The sequence below is a fragment of the Drosophila pseudoobscura genome, chromosome 2 (genome assembly GCF_009870125.1).
Source record: "Drosophila pseudoobscura strain MV-25-SWS-2005 chromosome 2, UCI_Dpse_MV25, whole genome shotgun sequence".
NCBI classification, from domain to species: domain Eukaryota; kingdom Metazoa; phylum Arthropoda; class Insecta; order Diptera; family Drosophilidae; genus Drosophila; species Drosophila pseudoobscura.
In genome coordinates this window covers 3,691,209-3,714,690 of record NC_046679.1, presented here as the reverse complement: position 1 = coordinate 3,714,690, position 23,482 = coordinate 3,691,209, and the positions used below count along the sequence as shown (strand labels likewise).

Genomic DNA, 23,482 nt, shown 5'->3' with positions numbered 1-23,482 from the left:
TCCAATAACTGGTACAAAAACAATGGTCTCTGCCCCTGTTTGTCTAACCAATCACTTGGACACGCTTTTATTCGTTTCGAAATGCTTGGTTAACTTTTTTACAGCAATCAACCAAATATTCATAGCTGCTCCTTCTGCATGGCCAGGGCAATAGCCGAAAGGGTTGTCGTCTGGACAGACTCATTGAAGGGACCCGTGCCCGTGAAGGCCCGCAGTGCATCCGTGGCCAGCTGGATGAACTTGATGGTGTGCTTGATGGGGAAGTATATGTCCATGGTGTCGGTGTCCTCCACCTCATCGCAGTTCTCGCCAAAGATGTTGATGGCGGCCAGCTGATTTTCTATGATCAGGGGATCGCCGGGTCGGGTGCTGCAGGCCGTATTTAGATTGTGCTTCAGATTGCTCACACAGTAGTATTCTGGCTCCATGATGAACTCGTTCAAGCCCATCATCTCGTAGGTGGTCTTGCAGCGATCCATATCCACCACCTTGGTGTCGTAGAGTGTGATTTCGTACTCGCTGGGATCCAGGAAGGCCATTTTGACGCGGTCTCCCGCTTTGGGTATTCCACGGTAGAGCTTGATATACTGATATGTATCGCGGGGCAACTTCTTCGCCAGGGAGATCAAGGCGATGTCGTTTGAGGTGCCGTTTTCCTTGTGGCCGGGCATGTAAAAGGCGTTCACCGCGTGAGGCGTCGTCGTTGTTGCGTGCCCAATGTCCACGCCTGTCAGAACGTACATATATCTGGCCTTGTACTCGCGCACCGGCTCCGTCGTTGGGGGCATGAAGCAGCGTGCCGAGGTGATGATCATTCGGCGCGATATCAATGCCCCGGGACAGAACACCGTACCTTTGTAGTAGATGTGCATGTAGTAGGTTTTGTCCACACTCGCATCAAATTCGACTGTCCTCTCTACTGCCTCCTTATCGAGCTTATCGCGCGCATCCAGGGCCTCGCGATTGTAGTCCACATGATTCGCCTTGCTGTGACTAGGATTGTAGTAGACGGGTCGGTGGTAGTTCTCCTTGTACTGCTTCAACCTTGTGGCATTGATTTGCAGGCATTGCAGGCCCAGTAGCAGCAACAGGTAAATGCTTTTACACCACATGTCCGACCAAGATTGATATGCTTTCAGCTCTGCAGATCTCCGGCCGCATGCCATCAGCCATCAGGCATGGATAAAGAGATTTGTGGAACTAACAAAATTAGTTTCAATGGCAACGGCGGGGGGAATACTGATGCGGAAGCAGCACCAGCAGCAATATTAATTAAAATCTTTGATGAAAGCCATGTCTCGCCTCTGGCAACTCGTTTCTTTTCCTTTTTTGAAGTCTGGCATTGTTGTGGCATTTGCATTTTTTCAAGCATTCTTTGGGCGCCGTAAGGACAAAGAACATCGATGGTCGTCATTGCATATATCACAAATTGTAGCTGCACATTGAATTATAAGCCAGGCATCAATGGCTGTCATTTAACTCTTGCCTTTTGCAGACATCCTGGATCCTGGATCCTGGAACCTGGATCCTGGATTCCGACAGTGGAGGACCGACCGGACATGAAAGGCTTGAAAGGTATACGCAAGATGAGAAAAACCAGGGAAAAAAGCGACCGCCGTACAACGAAGGACATAGATAATTAATTTGCTTTGATTACAGTTGTCTGGGAATGGGATCGGGGCAAAAACTGATTCGGAGTCTCTGGCTATGAAGTGGACTCGACTGGCAGACGGAAATTGAAGTGTTTCTAATGTATGCGGGGGGTGGAGGGAACGGAGGGAACGGAGGAAAGAGAAAACGGATGGGCCAAAGGCTTTTCCATCTGGCCGTGACGCCGACAGCAAAAACTGACAGCAGAACCAGCCCGTCGGCGGCATCAGCGGCAACGAGTGCGTCTAATTGATGGGCATCCAAAGCCAAAGGAGCTGGCTTCCATGCAAATGTGGCTCTGCATTTTCGAGGCCTGTTTCTGCCACTGCCACTGTCGGTTCGGGTCGGATCGGATCGGGTTCGCTCATCAATTATTTAAAATATGTTACACTTGGCACATAACTTGACTGACAAGCATATGTTCACGGGCCTGCCTGTAAGCCGAGTCAGTGGCCATAATAGCTGGTCATTATGTTTATGGGCTGACGCACGGGGGACACGGCGGAACAGGAGCCAGCAATGAAACTGGAGTCTGCCCACGCGCCCACCCACCACACACCTGCCTGACTCGGAAAAAAGGTCTGGGCCCCAACACATGCTGCAGGTCCACTGTCCTGGGCCTTATCCTTGTCGAAATTTATGCGTACATGCCCGGTTGAAAAACGTGGCCGACGACAACCCCTCCTCGGGTCATTTATTATTAGCTGTAAAATGCGTGCCGGCCCCTGTTTTGGCACCGACTTTAGTTTGGACTTTAGTGCTCCTGCGAGCCGAGAGCCCCCCCTAATAAATAATCTTCATTTGCAGAGCAGAGAGGCGAGGACACACAGAGGTGTGAAATCTAATACGAAACCTACTGATAGGGATGGCTTTGCAGACTGTTTGTTTCTCTCTCCTTAAGTAGCTGAAAATACAGTCTATGATGCCCCAGTCCAAGGGCTCATCCATGGGAGGGCTTACTGTTCGTAACTGTTTTATTCTGTACTGTCGACGGCAAATTAAATGTCACTCACACGCCATGTAAGCCGAGCAAAGATTTTGCAGCTCATTATGCAGCATGACGCAATCAAAAACACAAGCCTTGCCACACGGGGGGCTAGTATGGCGAGTATGCAGTGTGGGATGCTGAGCTTATTTGAATTTACAAGTTTGCCAACGACTAATGGCAAATTCAATTTCGAGCAGAGAGAACGCTTTAAAAGCAATCAAAGGCAGAGCAGGAGCTGCTCCATGGCTCCATGGTTCCATGGCTGCATCTCAGGCTCAGATTTGGCTGCAGGGTCAGCTGTGCATTCGTCTTACGGTCTTTGGACATGGACTCGGCAAAGAGTGAGTTGCAATGGACACGAACTGCCGCCGGGTGGAATGTGGCAGGAGCAGCAGTAGCAGCAGCAGCAGCAGCATCAGCAGCAGCGGGAGGAGCATCTAGAGCTTCAGTAGCGGTAGCGGTAGCGTCTTTGATTGCACTGCAGCCTCTCCTCGTGGTGGATGGTGGTGAATGGAGGTGGTGTGTGTTCTTCTCCTGGCTGTCTTCTACTCAAGCACAGTTCGTTGCACATTTGAACATACCCTCGGAAAATAAATGCAAATTTAGCCATGGCAAACACACAGCCACAGCCACACATCCGAGCACATTGGCCATAGACATGCGCTGTTCCTTTTGTTGCCGCCGCTGCACATTTCCCGAACGCGTTCGATCCCCTACACTCCACTCCACTCCACTCCACTCCAATCCACTCTACTTCAGCTTCACTGCTGTATTCCACTATATTCCGCTTTGGTCTGGTACTGGTCGTCTGCCCTGCTCTTTCAACATATTTGTATAAATTTTCGATTTTCTGCTTCAATAGTCTCCCGGAGTTGTACTGCTGCTCCTCCTCAACATCCTCTTCCTTCACTAACCCCTCCTATTTCTCGCTCCTCTTCACTTTGTTTATGTCTCAAGAATTCAATATTTTTTCAAACTATTTCTCCTGTTTTTCTCGCACATGCTTTGTTATAGCTCTATACATATATATGTATATATGTATGTATATATAGAGTATTACTGGCAGAGGATTGAGTACCGACAAACACACACTTTGTCCGCAGCTGGATTGTCTGGATGCTTCTTTCTTATCTGTGGTGCATTTGATAATCCTGACGCACCTTTAAGCTGTATATTTTTCTGTGTTCGATTGGCAGACGCCAGGGAAGCTGAATTTACTTGCCATTCTCACATTTTATATGCTCATTAAATTTTATTGCCCAGATATACATAGTTCCAAGTCCCTCACACAACATAGAACTCGTTTGTGTTTTGGCATCTACGTGCTTAAACGCTGCCTGCCTCCCGCTTGCTACTTAATGGCTAATTAGTGGTATAATTTACACCTTAATGACTCTACAACAATGCCCAGGCTGCTCTTTAAGCACGAGGAGAAGGAGCAGGCGAAGGAACAGCACCAGCCAAGAAGCCACAAGCCAGAGGCACCCTAGCAACAAGGAGCTAGCTATCTGCTCGTAGTTTAATCCCAGCACCTTGTATGCCACACCCCCACTCCAGGCTCCCGAGGAGCCTTCAGCCCAGACCGTTCCATGCCTACATTTTATCGTAGAGCTCATATGGATGTGTTTTGCTTTATGTGCAAATCAGCGTCCATTAATAAAGACAGCCAGCGAAATGTTACGCATACGCCGCGTTGCATTAATCACAGCAAACGATATACATGCGAGTATGCCTCTGTGTTTCTATCTGTATATGTGAGAGTGTGGCTCTGCGTGTGTGTGTGTGTGTATGTATGCATTGTGTGCGTAGTCCTGCTCCGGAGCGTGTTAATTTCATCGCAAATGCCTTTTTCAGTATGAAAATTTATGTATGCCATTTTAGACACTTTGATTTATGACCTTAACTCCGAAATGAATCGAGTTTTGTTGGATTATTCCCACCTCCGCTAGACTTTGGCTTTAGATGGTAAGCGAAAATTTCAGGGGTTTAATTTGGTATCCAAAGAGTAGGAGCATATATTCGTTGCAGTAGATCCATCAATTAGTTAAATATCAAAAGGAAGTTTCAATGCATTCAAAAGAATAAAATCTTGTGAATATGCAAACTTAAATATTATTCTTTGCAATTAATCCAACTTTCGCAAGGCGCAAGGTCTTCAATAAGAAAGTTTGGTGGGTTCTCAGACCTTTTTGTAATAAAAGATCAACTAAAATTCTTATGCACATTCCTGATCAATGTTTTCTCAAAAATTGTGCATTTTCTCTAAACCTCTAGAACATATAGAATTTACAAGGTTTTGTATTTCATGTAGATATGCAGATATACATATGTATATATATTTTTCAGTGGATCAATCAATTATGCCAAAATATATTCAAACATTTTCAGACATTTTGCAATACATTTTAAATCTTGAAATCTTATGCACATGCAAAATGAAATTCCTTTTCAATATCCCACCCAAAAGCGTAACTATATCTGATTGACTTGCATGCGAGACGAGGCGAGGCAGCAAAATGTTGTCACGCACTGTCAAATACGAAATTATGGAAAATGACACAGCTCGCACAATGAAAACACACCTGACAACCTGCGTGCACCTGGCAAAGCCCTCCTCGCCGACCCGGGGATGAACTGTGGCTCAGAGAAGCACCGTGGGTCGCCGTGCAATTTGCAAATTGCCATAAAGCTTGCAATTGTGTCAAATATTTTAATGCAATAAGAGTCACAGCGTGACAAAATTCGCATGGTGAATGGTGAATGGCAGAGGGTGAATGCTGAATGGGTGCATTGAAAGCACTACTCTTTACTCTCCTGGTACCACGCTGCGTCAGCGCTAGTGATGACATCAGCAGTCGCCTGACCAGCTACATGATTGGTGGGCTTTAAAGCCAAGTAGCTATCGCAGAACTTATCGCCTCGGCAATTTCGGCAAACAGATCAATTACGGGGGAGCATAAATCCGTTTAGAACCACAAAATCTAAACGGCAGCCACAAAAATAAAATAAAATCTCCAACCAAAACTAAGGCAACCAGCGGCTGCTGTCGCGACGGGCAATTCAATTTTTTATTTTCTATTTCTTATTTATGGCTCTTCAAAATATATATACATATCCGGCTATATCCCAGGAACGGGGACAATCGGCAAAGCGTTAAAAAACAAGCGAAAATATTACAACATTTTAATAGCGAAAATGAAGATTTATTGCCCACGACGACGACGAGGACGGATGACGGCGCGACGCTGCCAAAATGTGCCGCAAAAAAGTGGAGCGCTACTAAAAAGCGCTCGAAAAAAAGTAGCAGCTGACCAGCAAAATACAGCAACAATCAAACGTGGAAAACTTTAAAGTAGTCGACTAAAGAAAAGGATCTTTAATCTAAAAATATATGCCAATTTAGGCCAAGAACGGGATGAAATGGATTTTTTGATGTTCCAAGAGGTGGAATTGTACTTAAAACCTGGCCATAATAATCAGGTAGATATACCTTTGCTGCCGTAAAATGCCCAGGGTATCATGAGATGTGGAAAAAAGTGCAAAGTGTAAAAATCGCTGCCGCGTCACGTCACGTCAGCCGCATGATAGACCAGTCAGGGAGTTGGCCATCGCTTCCCGGTCTCCGGACTCGGACAGTGGGCGTGCTCAGCCTCTGTGTCCCTTATCGCCATCGTAGTTGTTGCCCCATTGTATTGTTGCCGCCATGTGGCACAGCCTGTTGTTGTTGCTATGGTCTGTGTCTGAGCCAAGCGCACGTCGCACTTTGTTAGCTGCATGCCAAACCCTGCTACCAAGAGCGATCCCAGGAGCGGAGCGGGTGCCGTTGCCAGTGCCCCATTGTTTGCTCGCCCACTAGGCACACACAACTGGGCGTGTCCAATCAAAATATGCAAATGTTTTATCCGTAAAACGTCGCTTTGATGGAATTTCGGCACATTTCGCCAGCTTTCCTCCCAGTTGCTGCCGACTGCCGACTGGCGACTGTCGGCTGCTGCTGCTGCTGCTGCTGTTGTTTGCTTTGGTTTGGCTTGGCTTGGTTTGCCTTGTTTTGGCTGTTTTGAATACCTCTCTTTTTCCGTCTCGCAGTGGCAGTGGCAGTGTGTTGGCCTCCAACAAATTAGCAGTAGTTTGCCGGGCCAGGCGCTAGCTGCCTGCCGCCTGCCCGCCAGCCTGCCTGCCACACGTCAATCAGCGAACGGGCCACGTTGCCTGATTTATATGCATAAATTTTCGCGTGCGGTTTGAGCCACGTTTACGACGCTTTAATTTAATGTTGCCAACATTTGCGCGTCATTTTTGGTCAACCGTTTTTCAATAGTCATTCCCGGTAATGGGGGTGTGGCAGGAGCAGGAGCAGGAGCAGATGTGGAAGCTCATTACAGAGGAGCATGATGACAAGGGTGGGGTGGGTCTTTGGGGGATATGAATAGCTGCTGCCTCAGTCATAATGAATGGGTGATACTTGGCCGTGCCTTTTGAGGACTACGCAAAAAAGACTTGCCAGCCGATTACAACTAATTTCGAATAGCAGCTTCTGGCTTTTGAATTGTTAGTCGAATTTGCGGTTTTTGTGTTGATTTCCTGGCACATTCGTGCACATTCGAACTATAGACCATTGCCCATTGATTGCACTTCCAGGAGCCGTAGGACGGCCATAGGACCGTGTACGGTCGCCACGTCCTACCCCTTGGGGGCCCTGGACCAAAAATTATAACAATGTTTGGGATGGTGCGGCATGGCCATTGTAATTACGAAGTAACTCAATAAACAGTTGTGTGTTTTGCTGTTACTGTTGTACATACATGCAAATTGCAATTAGTTTCTGTATTGCATTTGGTATTATTATTGAATTTGGACTAATACGCAAATACGAACAACCAACCTCGTGATTATCGTCATATACATCATCATAGCCGTCATAGCCGTCAAAGCCGTCAAACCCGTCATCTGCACTGACCTATGACTCCGTCGACTGGTCGAAGGTGGTGAAATTATGGCATTCACGCTACAATCGTTTCTTCATGGGCTTACTTAAATACATTATTGATTTGCAAATAGTACGTGGGTAGGCCCTGCCACCAGAACTACCATTATCACCTCATTAAAACTGGTAAGCCCGCCCACGCAGACACACAGACTTCCGTTCTGGCTGAAATGAAATTTATAATGACAGCTACAGCAAACAAACAGACCAACAAACCCCAGCAGAACGGAGCCCTCCTACAATTATGGCCAAAAGTTGTACGATGCGGCTGAAATATAATCAGTCCTGGCTTCTATGCTGCACATATTATATACCATACCACACATAAATACATATATATGTATACATGTGTAAGCACCGATCATGCAGTTCTCACCATAGTATATTTGTTCGTTTGTTTGTTTTAATTAAAATTACACAACCATGTCCGTGTCCGTCTCGGTGTCCGTGTCCCTGTTTCAGTCTTTGTTGTGTTCCCTGGCATCCCGTCCTCCGTCTGGCTCTCTGTCCGTTTATTTTCCTGCTGTTTTAATGCTTTTTTAGTAAATAATTTATATTCAATTTTCAAATAAATTACAAACAAAAATAGTTAGCAAACAATCTCCAACGACAATGGGCTGCATCACATTCAATTGAGATGCAAAAATAAACCATTAAAACACAATGCAATATTTAATGTCGTTAATCTCTGATGATTTGGTTTTTGCAAATATAAACAATTGATGTTTGAAGACTTGTAAATAGAGTTGACAGCTTTAACAGCAAGACCATTAAAATGAACGACCATTGTTCACAATTTAGAGACCACACTGAGGGAAAACTGACTACGAATAGAATAGGTACAGTCTCGCAGGTCTTTGATAATGATGGAAGTATGAGAGAGAGCACCGAACTCCACCCACCGCTTGGCCTTCTGCACTGCTCTTCTCGCACTGCTTTTCTCTCAGTGTTAAAATAAAACAAAAAAAAAAGGAAAATTTGTGTCTGCTCCATGGGACAGTGGCAGTGGCAGTGGCAGTGTCCGCAGTTTGGCTCCATTTGGTGGCTGGCTGAATGCACGGCAGGATTATTATAATTGTGTAAGCCATTTAAGCATGACAAACACACAGTGTCACACACACATTAGCATCCCGGAAAAGTGGAGGGAAAATCCCTACAAAAGCATTACTTGGGTTAGCCCGGGGCTTCCCCTCACGACTCTCGCTGTGTGAAAATGGGCAGAGTGCAAGTGTGATTGTGATGTGTGGCTGGCTCTGATATTGGATTTCCATGTCTGTGGGTCGCCTCAAACCACCGAAACCACCGAAACCACGGGCCAAATAGAACCTCCAACTGAAAATGTTTACAGAGCTTTCAGGTGCAGTGTCCAAGCTGGCGAATTCAAGTGTCAAATTAGCAAAACTTGGCCCGCACTTAAATATTAACTCTTACTTAAAAATGTACACAATCCGCCTGGTTACCAATTAAACTAAAGTGTTGCGTTTTTGCCAAGCACCGGGCAGTGAGCTCTGAGCTCCGAGCTCAATCCTTGGCCGCAGCATGCACAAAACTTCAAACTGCTGCTAGATAAACAGTCTGAGAGCCACGGAACAAGGAATGGATGTTGGCCATCCATCGCCCCATAGCCCACACAGGCGCAAATATTGATAGTCTAACACAAAAGTTTTATGCACTAAAAGAACGCCTAGGATAGTGGTTGTAGGTGGAGATGGAGATCCCATCTCCCATCACCCATCTCCCATTTCCCAGTTCGCAGTTCGCACCAAAGTCAATTTTCACCCAAGTCGACGTTAGTTGAAAAGTTAGCAACACAAAGTGCCGAGGCAGAGGAGCAAAAAAAAATCACCAGGAGCAGCAGGAGCAGCAGCTGAAAAAGAAAATGAAAGCCGAAACGAAACGTAAATTTTTATCTGTGCGCGGTGCAGTGCAAAAAGGTTTCGAGTGCAAAATAAAGTTACTTTGGCAATGCGATGCATCAAACCGCAAAACAAGATAATTTCAACGGTAAATAAATCACAGCCACGAGTGGTGCAGGGCGGTTAAGGTGGGTATACTCGCAGTGTGCCACAGGATAGTGTTAAGGGTAGGTAGGTACACCCCCCCTCTAAATGGTTCAGTGCCCTACCTCTTTCGAGGCAAGGCGAGGCCAGTCGGTGAGTCGGTGAGTCGGCACAAGTATGCACCACTGCGCTCTACTCCCCGAAGTGAAACAACTGAAAAGTTTCAGGGAGAATGGCAGGCAAATCCAGACCCGAATCATTCCATTACCCCCGGAGGCAACGGCAACACGCGCATGTTTCGCAAAAAGCTGATTAGTTGCCATTGTGGCACCGGCAACATTGTGTTGTATTTGCATTCCTGGAGAAGATCCCGAGCTCCCAGCAGGGAGCGGTCCCTGAATGTGGCCTAGGTGTTGGTAATGCCTGCATATTCAGGGCACGTCAGAGGGATGGACGGGACTACATTTCTGCACTCTATACCAGTTGTGCCTGTGCCTGAGGCTGGCTTAAATTGAACTACAGATTGTTCGTTGCAAAGAAAACAGCGATTTTTATCGAATATTTAATGTAAAGATCGTGCTAAATTTTGTCGTCGTTGCAGCCTGCTAATTTGTGCCATCTCTGATCGGAGAAACTTTGATTTAACTTCAGTTCGAATCGGAAATGTCCGCAGGCCGCCCACTAAACGCCCCAACCATTTAATCCGATTAACTATGTCACGCGCGGACCTAAGCTGCTTAAATTGCGAATCGCCATTCTCATTGAATATTAACCAAAGGTGACCGGGACTGATTATTATCTGTAAAGTTTGCAGTTAGTGGGGTATTATGCAGGTCCGAGGAAAAACTGAGCCACTGGCTGAGGCTAAGCACTTGAGTGGAAGCAATGCCCTGTGGCACCAAGAAGTGCCGGCCTGGCAGGGCAATAAATAAAATGGCCTTGCCAGCGAAGGTGTGTGTCACACCCACAACCAAAGCCAGCCCACTCACATGAAATTGCAACTGCAGCAGTGGCAGTGGCAGTGGCAGCTTAAGCCAAAGTTGAACTTTAAGTAGATGCCACCTTAAGTCCGCTGCAGCTGCTGCACAAAACAGAGAAGCGTAGCATATTACTCGTAGTCTATATAGACTCTCGACTCCCGACCCAGCCCTTGCCCTGCCCTGCCCTGTCCCAAAAAAAAAGCAAGCAAAACTTTTCCATTATTTTTATCTGCTTCACATTTTCAAGTAGCAAAAACTTTGATGCTGTATGCAAAAATGAAATCCGAAAAACAAGACCAAAAATTAAGTAACATTCTCTCTTTTTTTTGTGCACATGCAAAGCCAAAGCTGATTTTCATATAGCCCTGACTAAGACCCATCTCTGCTGCTCCCCAAACCGTTATTGCTGTTGGCCGGGCCAATTCAAGGCCCCCTCGGGCTGGTGTCTCTGGCATTTTATTTAGTTTGTTATTTGTCCATACTTAAGTGTGTCGCCCCCGCCCTCTCCCTGGTTCTGGTCCTGTATTGGTTTTATTTGAAAAACTTGTCGCTTGTCGTATGTCGTCCTCGAATCGAAGAAGCCAGTCAGCGATGCCCAAGACAATAACCAAGACACAGATACACACAAACACACTTACACTGATTTCTGGTGCCCATCCTTGGGGGCTGTCTCCGCATCCTCCTCCTCCTCCTCGGTTCGATCCGTGTAAGCAAAGTAAGTTGTTGAGTAGATTACGTTTTTGTTACGTTCGCCTGCCATTGTCTTTAAGTTTTTGCTGTCTTTTATGGGCGAGCAGGAGGAGCAGGTCCTCAGGTCCCCAGGTCCCCAGTGACCCTGTAAACTTCAAATTGCTACAAGTGACAAGCCATGGTCCTTTTCACTACCATATCCCACCTCTCTCTCTCTCTATCTCTCTCGGCAGGACAATGGTCAGGTGAGTGTGTGTGCGAGTCTACAATCCCACAAAGAAATTCACAGATAAACAAATCCCAGCCATGTCTTGAGTAATTTAACAACTTGCTTTCAAGCTTTTGTGGGTTGACAATGACACGGTTGCCTCTGTTTTGGCCTTCACTTTCTACGGCAAACGATACCTATTGTTTGGAAAAACCTGATCTGTTAGATCTGGCAAATCCGAAGGTAAATAGTGTTTCCATTGATTCAAGCAGATTGCTTTTTGGACGTGCGTAGTCCATCAGACCATTAGAAGATCATCTAAATGAGGTCTCCATCTAGCACTCCTCTGTCCAACTCTCTCTCCCTCTAGCATATGGGTTTTCTGGTCTGTTGCACTCATCGCAAATATTATGTGGGTTTTTCCCCGTTGCAAAATGAGGGACCTTAATCCCTTGGGGCATGCACAGGCCGTGCCCTGCCTAAACCATATTTTATGCCACAGTCATGTAAGTACATAATTCAACAAAATGTTAATTTAATTAAATTATGAATATGAAATTTTTGGTGGCTGCCTGGCAGTGCGCTGCCCTGCCCTGCCATGCCGAACCTTGCAGCAGGACCAAAGAACAGGACCATATTTTGAATGGCACCAAAAACTCAACGCGCTTCGACTAAACAAATTCATTTATATTTCGCACACGGTGTATGGCTGGATACGCTCTCTGTCCCCTCCCCCCGCCCCTCTTTATATGGCATTTCCGAATATGCAAACACACAAACATGAACTCAATAACCGAGCCGTGCGATATGCTATGCCATACAAAATGTTTCCCACAGCCGCATGTGGCAGAGGCAGCCATGACCAGCAGGAGCAGGAGCAGGAGCAAGCAGCCAGTGCCGGAGCCAGTACCAGTGCCACATGTTGATTTTTCAAACTCAAATTATATAATGCAATGCATGGTAAACAAGCCGCGGCACACATACACACATGGCTGCATAAATAAACTGGAACTGGAGCTGGAGCTGGAACCGAAAATTCGAAGAAAACAACATCATTAAAGTAGTAGTCTCTGGTCTGGGCACGGCTCATGGCAATACAGTCGTCGACCAGTAAACAAACCCACAAACCGAAACCCCAAAAATATATATTGAGGGAGCCCCTCAGAGGGTGAGAGAGAGGGAGAGGGAACGCACTGGCTAATAGCCGGGGAAATCCGAAATTACTAAAAACCAAATGTACAGCCGCATTATAAACATGCAGCGAGGCAACTACTAAAAATAATGAGCCAGTTGACTGAGTGTTTGGTCAGCACAGCGGGTGCTCCCTACCCTACCTACCTCCTGGTTGCAGTCCCTGATCCAGTGTTCAGAATTAATGAAATTTTAGATTGAAAAATGCGAAATTCACTTGAAATTTGGATAGCGTGGCAGGATAGCAGCAGCGGAGAGGAGTTACCATGGAATTGAGTTGCTGAGCCAGGCCAAAAGCTATCGGTGCGAAATCTGCGTGGCCAGCACAAAAGCGAAAACACCCAGAGACCAAAAGACCAAAAGACTGAAAGGACCTATCATAAATTCAATTTTTTTATGTGGCAACTAAGACAAAATGCCAAGAGTTGACATTAAGCAGCAAGATGACGACGACTGCTCGGACTCGGACTCAGACTCGGAAGCCTTCTGCTCCTGCGACTGCTCCTCCAACTGCAATGACAGCGATGACGACAAGTGGGAGAGGACCATCAAGTGAAATGCAACCGAGTCTTCAGATTCAATGCGCGTGACAGAAACCACAGGGCTGTCAGCAGGCAGCTCCTCCACCGCTACATCCTTGCGATGGCGATGGCGATGGCCATTACCAGGCGGCAGTCGCAGTCATCCTCCTTTGATATGGAACTCTGGTCGGGTTGGGGTTTGGGCTTGCGCTTGGGGTTGACAACTGCTGTAGCTGTAGCTGTAGCTCTAGCTGTAACTGTATATGGCAGCGTCCTTATTGTGGGCTCGCTGCCTCCTCAGTGGCTCCTACCGCTCCTCCACTGTGCATTTGTAACAGAGCTTTTCGTAAATTGATCCAATTTATGCTTATTTTATGGCAAATTACGAGTGAAGTTGCCCAGGGACTACCGACACCGCCGGGACTCTTGGTGGACCGACTGCCTGCCTGCCTGCCTGATTAAAGCAGTCCGTAAAATATCCATATCGTCAGCTAAATGTTGTCATATTAATTCAAAATTGAAGTGCTTCTGCTGTGCATTGATTTTCCAATGAATTAACTTTTAAAAACTGCATGAGACAGCGACCCCTCAGGCTATGCATATATTCAGCGCGAAATGAACTAAACCAAACTCCTAAAAATATAAATAAAAATCTCTGGCCAATATATGTATATTCTAGAATTCAATAACTCTCAGAACTGACAGCGTACATCATGTTTTATTGGAAAAAATCCAATGGATATGCAGCTGCCACAGCCAAGCTTGAAAATTATTCAAAGAATCAGAAGTTTATGCCACGATTGTAGGGTTTCCGTGCTGCAGCATTGAGGGTGATGGAATCCGTGTACATACCCCATCGATTCCAGCAGCCACTCGAGTCGTCGTCAGGCGTCAACTGCTGATTGTTCAGCTACTTTTATCCACACACACAATTTGCCTGCTAACTTCTTTTTATTGGCTTCTAAATGCATCGCTAAATCCTTTGTGCAAATTGCCATATTGTTGGCAGCTGCCTTTTGCATCGCTCCATGGTATGTCCTTGCTTGTTGCATTGTTTTCGTATAATAAAATTAAACTTATGCACTCTCTCTTTCTCATTCACTGGGGCGATGTTTTCCAGCCCCACTCTCAACCCCTTGGGGGGCTCACTGGCGTGAGCATTTGTTAAGTGGCAAAAGATTGAAATGAAGGCAAACACATGTGCACTCCGAGAAAATAGAAACCAATTTATCTGCCAATGGAGAAAATGATGATGGAGGTTGCATGTATTCCATTAAAAAAAGGTTTAAATATTTAAAGAGACCGCGTTTCTTATCGAAGGGGTCATTCAAGAATCATCTTCTTTCCAATCCAGGCAAAATTCATTAATTATAATTATACGTATTTCAACTGTTAAACCATCCCTTTGATCTTCAAAAACTATTGCTCTTTTTCTCAGTGTACATATTCGTGTGGAAGCTGACGTGCAGATTATAGGTTGTCCGTACGTATACGTTTGTCCGAGGGTGTGTAAGTGAAATGAAATGGAACGAATTGGTTGGAAAAGGGGTCCTGGCCACTTGGCAGTGGGTTCTGGGCGGCAGGGGGTGCTGGGGGATGCATGGGGCTTTCCGAATGCAAGATAAAGTTAAAAGGGGCGCCAACGCAATTTGCTCGGGGTCAGAGCTTTACTGCAATTTCGTTGATAACTTATGCCATTCAACAAATGAAGTTGACATGCCCCATCTCCCATGCATCCATCCCATCCCCGTACCCGTCCCCCCTTCCCCCTTTGGCGTGCATTTAATTTGAGAATATAACTTTGACCATATTAAATGGGCCCCCGCTTACACATGACACAGCATCAGCATGTACTTGGTTTACATTTCAGCCACGTGCACTCTGGACCTTCATCTTGGTAAGAGTACTTCCCGTGCCCGTACTCGTGCTCGTACTCGGACGGCCACCGCCTCCCAATTACCTAATTGAAAGCCAAGTCAACGAGTAAAAGCCTGGCTCTAAGTCTGATTCTGATTCTGATTCTGAATCATGATCCCGTGCCGACTCTGGTCTCCTCAAGGCTCTCCGTGTGAGTGCATGCTGCATACGATTATAAGTTTCTGTTCGGTTCGGTTCAGTTCAGTTGTGCTCTCGGCACACAGCACAGACTTTTGCCATTTCAATTTAGTCTTTGACATTCCCGCTCTGTGTTAAATGCAAATTGAAAAATCATCGAACGGCCCTGGCTGGCTGCAGAGGCGAAGCTCGAAGCTCGTCCAACAACAGCATTTGGCTGCCGGAAGCGTTTTGCAGCCGCCCCAAACTAATATTGAGGCAGGCGCGCAGCAAACTGTTTCCGTTCAAGGGATGGGGCATGGGGCCACGGCATGGGGGAGCAGCCGTAAGAACTGGAGCAGGAACTGGGAGATTGGTGATGGGCGATGGGATTCCGGAGCAAGTGCCTTGAGCGGCATCAAGCGCCGCAGTTTTTGGCACGCAAGAGCGTACACGGTTTTGGCAGAGTGATGCTCCCTCCCGTTCCTTTTGCCGCTGCTGCTGCTGCTGTTGTTGTTGCCAAAAGTCACTTGTTAAACAGCGGAAACGGAAATGCCAACAGTCGCACAAAGGCAGCACAGGACTCAGGGCACAGCGGATAGACGGAGAAGCGCGGGAGGTACGGCTGGCTGAGTGGCAACATTTTGAAAAGTGTAAATCAAACTAATTGAATGTTTTTGCTGAGCGCACAGCCGGTGCCAAAGCTATGGAAGCGACACGCCCCGCTAAACATGCAGGACAACAAAAAAAACAAGATGATAATCCTCAAGTCCAATGCTGTGCTGATAAGAAATGTTGCCATTACATTTGCTGCACAGGCTCCAGGGCGCTCTAGTCCGTGCCCTTTGACACATTCCACATCCACAAAAAAGAGCACATACGCCATGTGTGCGACTCTAATTAGCCATGGAGGAGTGCCATTGAGCGTCCCTTTCAAATGAGATTGAAGGGAGATTTGTTTTGTGGCCCTAAACCATCCTTAAACTCTATTGGCAGGTGAATAAATAAACGCAAAACTCTTTCAATCTGGCGGTGCAATCAGAAAAACAAATGATGCTAAAGGGTGCATTCCGTTTCGAGGACGCCGCAGAGGATGCCAGCTTCCTTGCTGCCCCGTTGCACCTTGCAGCTTGTCGGGGGCAGCAAATTGCCGTTAATTTAATGAGCATTTTAGCCATAAAATCACTTGGCACGGCTCAATAGCCACGATGCTGGCAGCTGGCACAATTTATTTGACTGTTAATTAGAAATTTAAATTATGCGCTTAGCCTCTGCCCCACAGGCAGACCCTCTCCACGGCTTCAGGGCCCCACTCTCTACTCTCCACACTCCACACTCCACTTTCCACTCCCTACTCCAGACCTCCTTCGCCATTCTCCATTCGCCATTCAATTGGCGCTGCACAAAATTAATTGCAGGCAATGGCGGGTCGTATCCCCTTTCATCCTTGGAGCCTCCGGAGCCCCGTTTGCTCCATGGCAAATTCGAAATAATTTATAATTTGGCACAATTACGCTCAGCCGCAGGCTGGCAAGCTACTTGCCTGCTCCTTGCCGCAGGCCTGGGCCATGGACTGGTCTGGTTATCCGCCATGGCTGCACTGTGCACTCTGGACTTGGGGGACTGAGAGCTGAGAGAGCTGAGGGTTATATGGGTCATTTGCCTTCCAATTGTATTTTATTGATTTTCGTTTGTCTGAGGATGCGTTCTCTGGAGCGGCGAGGCGGCGAGGTGGGGTGCTGGCCAAGATGTAATAAACTTTCACTTGTTTTGTCGCCTGTCGCCCTGCCAATGGGAGAGCGGAAATCAGTGGGCGCCGTGGGGCGTCGGAGGCGACTCTACTCTGGCCAGTGGTAAACACACATTGCTCATAGCCAAGCATTTGGCACACTGCCCCAGCGACAGAGTCCAGAGACCAGCGACCAGAGACCAGAGTCCTGGCCGGGATTGTCAAGTGGTTTTTGGCTCGGGCCCGAGATTTGGCTCGGCTTTTGTGATTTCTTTTGTACGGGTCCATTGTTTGTCCCAAAAATTGGGTCAATAGCCCTTGGGTGGGGGAGGGCAGTGTCGATGGTGTTGTTGGTCTTGCTGGTGTTGCTTCTCCTCCTGCTGATGATGATGATGATGACAATGATGATGAGCAGCCTGTGCCAGCAGACTCTCCAGCTATTGTTTCAACTCCTGTGCATGTAATTTCCTCTCTATGCAACTCCGCCTGCTACAGGCGACTCTCCTCAACTTTTGTTGCTGCCACACTGATTACTGCTGCTTGTTAGTGCGTTTGGCTGTGCGGTTTTTATGCTCGTTTACATGCATGTATTTGTATCTGTTTCCCACTCTCCCACTCTTGCACATTTGCCAAAATACATAGCATTCCCTGGCGGCAGAGGGTATTACGCTTTGGATCACAATTTTGCAACGCCACGAAGGAAGCTTCTCCGATCCTGTATGGCTTTAATATCAAAGGTTGGTCGAAGACCATTAATTTAAAGAGGGATCAAGGCTTTAAAGTCAGTTGAATAAATCCCATTGATGCCATGGCAACATCAAACCTAAAAGGGTATCAAAACCTTCGTTCCCTATGCCACAGTCTCCCCCCTTGTTTTAGCTTAATTTGCAACTTGTTAGCTGCCAGCAAAACCGTCTCATCCCCCCCTCCCCGGCCAGCAGCTTCGTTCCCGTCAAAAGCTCATGTGCAAACAAATCAAACTTGAAACTAAAGCTTGGCCCAAAACATTTCACAATAATGAGCAGGGCTCCAGGGGCCGAAAAGGAAACTTCCCCGTAACAAGGCAACAAGTGGGAGCACCATACCAGCCCGTGCTATGCCCCTTTGTGGCATGGTTTCAGCTTTAAGCTGCAGCTATCTGCAGCCTTCACAATCTGTTTAGCCTGCCTAAGATAAGGATAGGGCCAGTGTTTGCCAATTCTTTTCATCTGGATGAGAGAGACAAAGATCTGCTGGCAGACACCGACACCCCACTCGAAACCCAATTCAATTCTGTGGCACAAGCAGGAGCACGAGCACGAGGAGCAGGAGCTGGAGCTAAAGGAAGCGTTGTTTAAAATGCGTAACCATATCCCATGAATTTATGCAGTCAACTGTATAAAAGGCGTAAAAATGTCCAAAGGCCATCAGGAAGCGGGTTCTGGCTTTGGTTTCGAGACCTTGGGAGGTTGGGTGTCTGTCCTGGCATGGCCTCTTCATTTATTTCATGCTCCATTGCACTGCGATATGTGTCAGAGAGCGGACAATCAAACGCAGTGAAACCACAGAGGGTATACAGTATCAGTATTATATAAAACTGGAGCTCCGTCCTCCCTCGGCGTCTCCATTGGAGACTTGTTTGGTCCGTCGCATCATTGCCCGTTGTTTTTATTCAATTACCAATTCGAATTTCGTCTCTGTCTCTGTCCCTGTCCAGTGGGTCTCCGTCTCCGACTTCGAGCAGCTGCAGCAGTTTATCTTGCCAATTGGCCGACGACTCTTCTCTCGTTTCGCATTATTGTAATTCAGCCAGCTCTCAGTTTTAAATTGTTTGGAAGCAATAAAAAGTTTATCAAGTGTAAGGCTGAAAAATAGCGAAGGCTGCGCAGGCAGCCCTTGACTTTTGGCACTCAGTGTTAATTGTTTTGGGTCAAGCTTTAAGTTTTTGGGAAATACACGAACACACACAAAAAGAGAGAGCGAGGTCGGAAATGGTGCCACATTTCAAAGACCTGCCAGCGTAAGCTCTTAGGGCTTTATTCAAGGCAAAAGTAATACAAAACAATAGTGTTTCCCACACAGACACACCCAAGCAAATACGCACACAATCGCACACCAGAGAAAGAGAGAAAGAGAGTCACACAACAAATAAATCAATTGGCTTTGCCTAAAACGTTTGAAATTGATTTCAAGTTCTTCGGCCCCATTGTTTTTATATGCAACAAAGGGACAATTTTTCATTTCGAACGACAACAATAAAAGCAACAGCAAGGTCTCATTCACATCGACACACACACACACACAGCCCCACACACAGATACACAATACAGAGAACGACACACACATGCGGTCGATCCCTGGGCATGTAAATTGGCCGCATTGTTTATGAGCTCTGTCCCTGGCCAGGCTCTTGGTCTGGGTCCTTCTCTACTCTAGGCCAAAGCACATGGACCATCTCCCAGAGACCATTGATTGTCAATTCAGTTTAAGCGCCAGCCATAAATTCTGCAAATGAGCAGAGCCGGCCAGCGGTCCATAGGTCCATCGGCCCATCGGTCCAGCAGTAGACGCAGCCACCACCATTCTTCTTAATTTAGTGAAATGCACAAAAACAATTTTCAAATTGCCGGAAAGACACCCACAGTTTGGGAGAAACTAGGGATATAGATTGAAAACCTCGAAGTGCAGTAAGGCTCAGAAATTCCTTACCGAATCAAGATTGTGAATAGATTTCTTTACCGGTCGTAGAATTTCTACATTTCCCGAAAGTCCTTGAAATTCCGGTAGAGTAGTATTAATTCAAATACAAATTAAAGCAAAACTTACGATCCTACAAAGAACGAAAGACTTAAAATACTTCAAAAATGAGCCCTTTAATTTTTATATATAGCACTTTATAGCTCTGTGACTCTCCTTCTCCTCTATTATTGACTGAAGATTTGTTCTGTGTTGTGTTTTAAGTGTTTTGTTTTGACGGTATAAAAGTTGATCAAACTTTTTTCTAGAGTTCCCGTTCTGTTCTCCCAAACACTTTCCCAACTTCCAATGAAGTGGCGTCAAAAGCTATCGCATTGCATTTGCCCTGTTTATTTGTTTGGCGCGTGTTTGGTCATTAGATCTGACACCTGGTCAACGGGCAGAGGCAGTTGGAAAACTGTCAACTGCCTGTCGTTTGTGTTTGCAGTTTGCTTGGCACAACATTTTGATTACGCATACGTCGTGTGGACCGAAGCGTAGCTTCCGGCTTTGACAGGCGCATCAAATGTGCCATAAATAAAAGTAAGCTGGCAGCCATCACCAGTCGATGTCGATGGACGATGCATTCGTTGGTTGTTTGTCTTCTGGGGCTTTGGCTGTGCGGCGGATGGGGTTCTGGGATTCCGAACTGCAAGGATTGCAGGATGCATGTGATATACCCAACAGTGGCAGGTGAAGCACGGCATCAGATTCCCCCCAATCAGCAGATCGTGCGCATTATCAACCACTACAAACGGCTTAGCTTGGAGCAACTGCAGCAACGCGCTGCCAAGAGGAAGCATGACTCTCAAGTAAAGGATTACAGCTTCATAGTCAAGCTAAAGGTTCGGAACTCCGTTCGATGCAGTGGGGCCCTGTTGGCGCCACGCCTGGTGATCAGCTCCAGCAGCTGCTTGAGTGGAGTTCCTTCTAGTCAAGTGCATATCCTCACCAGAGGAGGGAGCACTCTCCCAGTGGCTAAGCTTGAGTGGTTCCGATCCAGCCCCGAGGTAATCCTAATCACCCTGGTGACAGCAGCCCCGGGACAGCCGATTGGACTGTGCTCCACGACCCTAAAGATGGGCGACAATGCCTCCATGCTGATGGCCAGCAACGACCTCAGCTTCTTTGGACGTAGACACAGCCAGGTCGTGTCTAACCAGGCCTGCAAGATGACCTTTCTGCAGGAAGAGAGCGTCTACATCACTCCCAATATGCTGTGCCTGCAGAACTCCCAGAGCCCAGAGAAGTGCGTCACACAGCAGGGAGATGCCTTATTGGTTGACCGTCAACTGTGCGGCTTGAATGTCTACGGATCCCGCTGTCGGGCACGCTCCCTAAATGCCGATCTCTATATTGATCTGGAAAAACTGCGAACTCTGATTAGCCATTTCATACAGAAGCTGCTAGGTTGAGATGTTGAGGCGTGAGAAATTGAAATTTGAATGCCATAAAATAATTTTGTATGCCCCTAGTCGTTGGGTTAGGAATGGGCCAGTACTCTCATCATTATGCTGCCAATGCGCCTGCTGCTCGTACTCTGCTGGACCTCAGTGACAACCAACCAGGCGGCCAAGCAGCCCATTCCCCAGTTGATGGTAGGAGAGATGCCGGCCAGCGGACAGCCCTACCAGATAGTGCGTATCATCGAGTACGTGGTGCCGCATCCCTACAGGCCCCAAGATGGACAGATTGAGAACACAACGGCGGCGGACAGCCTCGAGATCTTTGCCCCCCACCCGGAGAGCCAGTTCAACAAGAACCCCAACACAAACACAGCTAACCACGCGGAGCAGACGCTCGCCAAAACTTTCCACATCATAGCCAGGGCCAGCCCAATAGTAGCCACTAAATTCCTAATTAAGATATACGCGATGGGTTCGAACACCCCCTGCACTGGAGCCCTGATCTCCTACCGCCTGGTCCTGACCTCTTCGCAGTGCTTTCCGCCCAATCAGACTCCAGTGCCAAGGGATTATAAGGTACAGGTCACCCAGAATGCACTGTATGAGGTGAGCAGCATAATTCTCGGCCCCTCCTCGGGTCTGGACCGGTATATGGCTTTGATGGTGCTAAAAACATTCGTCGTGGAGCCTGAAGTGCAGACAGTCGCCCTTTGTGATGCTCCCCCCAGGCGGGCGGACACTATCATCATGCACATGTCGAAGGGGTCTCCGCACTTTCTACGCACCCAAATTATCTCCAATCGGGCCTGTAAGAGCAGCTTTGCCAAGGTAGAGAACGCCTACATCACAGAGTCCATGTTTTGTGCCCACAACTCGAACAAGCGTATGGACTGCCAGACGACCAAGGGGGATCCGTTGGTGCACCGCGAGCGGTTGTGTGGCATCAACATCTACGGACCGAGCTGCGTGGATGGGGCGACTAACGGGGATCTCTATGTAAATGTTTTCAAGGCCAAGGCCTATCTGCAGACCATGATCGCGCGCTACAATTAAAGAGCTTTAAGGATGGCAAATCAGAAATAAATCTATTGAGCACGTCCCCTGTGCACTCTGCATTTGGTTGGCCAAATCAAATCAATCTCACTAAACAAACATGGAAAGGCGAATGGGAAAAAAGCTGGAAAATTGAGAGGGTAAAACGCCGCCTTTTGTCAGTCGCTGGCAAAATTGAAAGTCGCTGCCCACAAAAATCAGAAATTTTTTTTTACATTTTATTTTCTTTCAATTTGCGGCTAGCAAAAAATTTAAACTGCAGCCATCAAAATGCCCTGAACTCCAATGACTATGATGTATGTAAATTTGCGCGAAAAAAACGTCAGGAAAAATAGGGGAAAAAGGGGTTTGTGTCTGCACAAACAATACCAAAAGCACTAAAAACATCATGACAGGAAAAAGGTGTTACTCTTGGCTTGAAATTTACACCAAACACGAGTAGTAGAAGCAGGAGGAGCAGAGCAGGAACAGAGCAGGGAAAGGCAGGGAACGAAAGCTGGGGAAAACCACCCGAAGCTTCACCATCGGCTTCTGCGCTAAAATATACAATTTTGTCATGAAATATGCACATGTCCGGCGCCGGGCAAGGACGAAGAACCACCTCCTCCACCCACATGACTAGCACCACTTTCAGGGGACAGCAGCAAAATATATTTAAAAAGCAACATGCATAAATAAATTAAACATTTAAAAAACCAAACGGGAAATAATGAAAGGAGTGAAATCTCTGGGGCTCTACGGATCTGCAAATGCGCTTCTAGGAGTGTTTGATTAAAGGATATTTTTGATGCCCCTTTTATCTTATCCACCGATGTATTTTATATCTGTATATCCCTATGCATATTATTTGTCAGTTTTGGTTGCATTTGTCTTACGTTTCATAAGTTTTCAATACCAACAAAACTATCCAAATATTCCAATTAGCATTCTCTGTCAGAAGAATCACCTATTATTTGACAGTGATCTCGAACTGCAGAGTATTTAAGCCAGCATCCTGGCTAGGTCCCCAATCGGCTCCTGACTTTTCCAACAGCCGCGCCCACCGTTTGACATTAAAATGCAGCGATGCCTGTCGAAAATGTTGCCGGCAACGTCAACGCGAACAACTAAATTTATGTACATAGAAATTAATATTAAAGAAAAACCAAACAACATGGTTTTGCACAAAAAAAAAGGATTCGCTCTCTATGTTGTTTAAATATTATTAAAACTTTAGACTTTCGGATTCGTCTGATGATAAAACATAAAAAACAATAAAACAAATGTTTTCCATTTGAGTCGAAAATGAATTCCCCAGAGCTATGGATGCACACCACACCATCCCTTCCGCAAA

The 23,482-nt window shown here is 46.7% G+C and overlaps 3 protein-coding genes and 2 long non-coding RNA genes across 5 annotated transcripts; 4 read left to right on the top strand and 1 right to left on the bottom strand.

The window, feature by feature from the left end:
* Positions 1-33: 33 nt before the first annotated feature.
* On the bottom strand, positions 34-1,142 carry aqrs (aquarius). The gene has a single exon (XM_002137001.3). It carries the CDS (start codon positions 1,110-1,112, stop codon positions 120-122), a length of 993 nt encoding a protein of 330 aa, XP_002137037.3. The 5' UTR covers positions 1,113-1,142; the 3' UTR covers positions 34-119.
* A 149-nt stretch (positions 1,143-1,291) lies between these two features.
* LOC117183226 (uncharacterized) lies at positions 1,292-1,911 on the top strand. Its single transcript, XR_004468356.1, has 3 exons — positions 1,292-1,431; positions 1,496-1,575; positions 1,660-1,911. It is a non-coding gene; the product is annotated as an uncharacterized lncRNA (long non-coding RNA).
* A 5,627-nt stretch (positions 1,912-7,538) lies between these two features.
* LOC26532757 (uncharacterized) lies at positions 7,539-8,291 on the top strand. The gene is made up of 2 exons (XR_001451554.2): positions 7,539-7,748; positions 7,812-8,291. It is a non-coding gene; the product is annotated as an uncharacterized lncRNA (long non-coding RNA).
* Positions 8,292-20,355: 12,064 nt separating this feature from the next.
* On the top strand, positions 20,356-21,105 carry LOC6896833 (uncharacterized). The gene has a single exon (XM_002137000.3). The coding sequence runs from the start codon at positions 20,356-20,358 to the stop codon at positions 21,103-21,105; it is 750 nt and encodes a 249-aa protein (XP_002137036.3).
* A 31-nt stretch (positions 21,106-21,136) lies between these two features.
* On the top strand, positions 21,137-22,211 carry intr (intrepid). The gene has a single exon (XM_001357831.4). The coding sequence runs from the start codon at positions 21,202-21,204 to the stop codon at positions 22,147-22,149; it is 948 nt and encodes a 315-aa protein (XP_001357868.3). The 5' UTR covers positions 21,137-21,201; the 3' UTR covers positions 22,150-22,211.
* Positions 22,212-23,482: the final 1,271 nt, after the last annotated feature.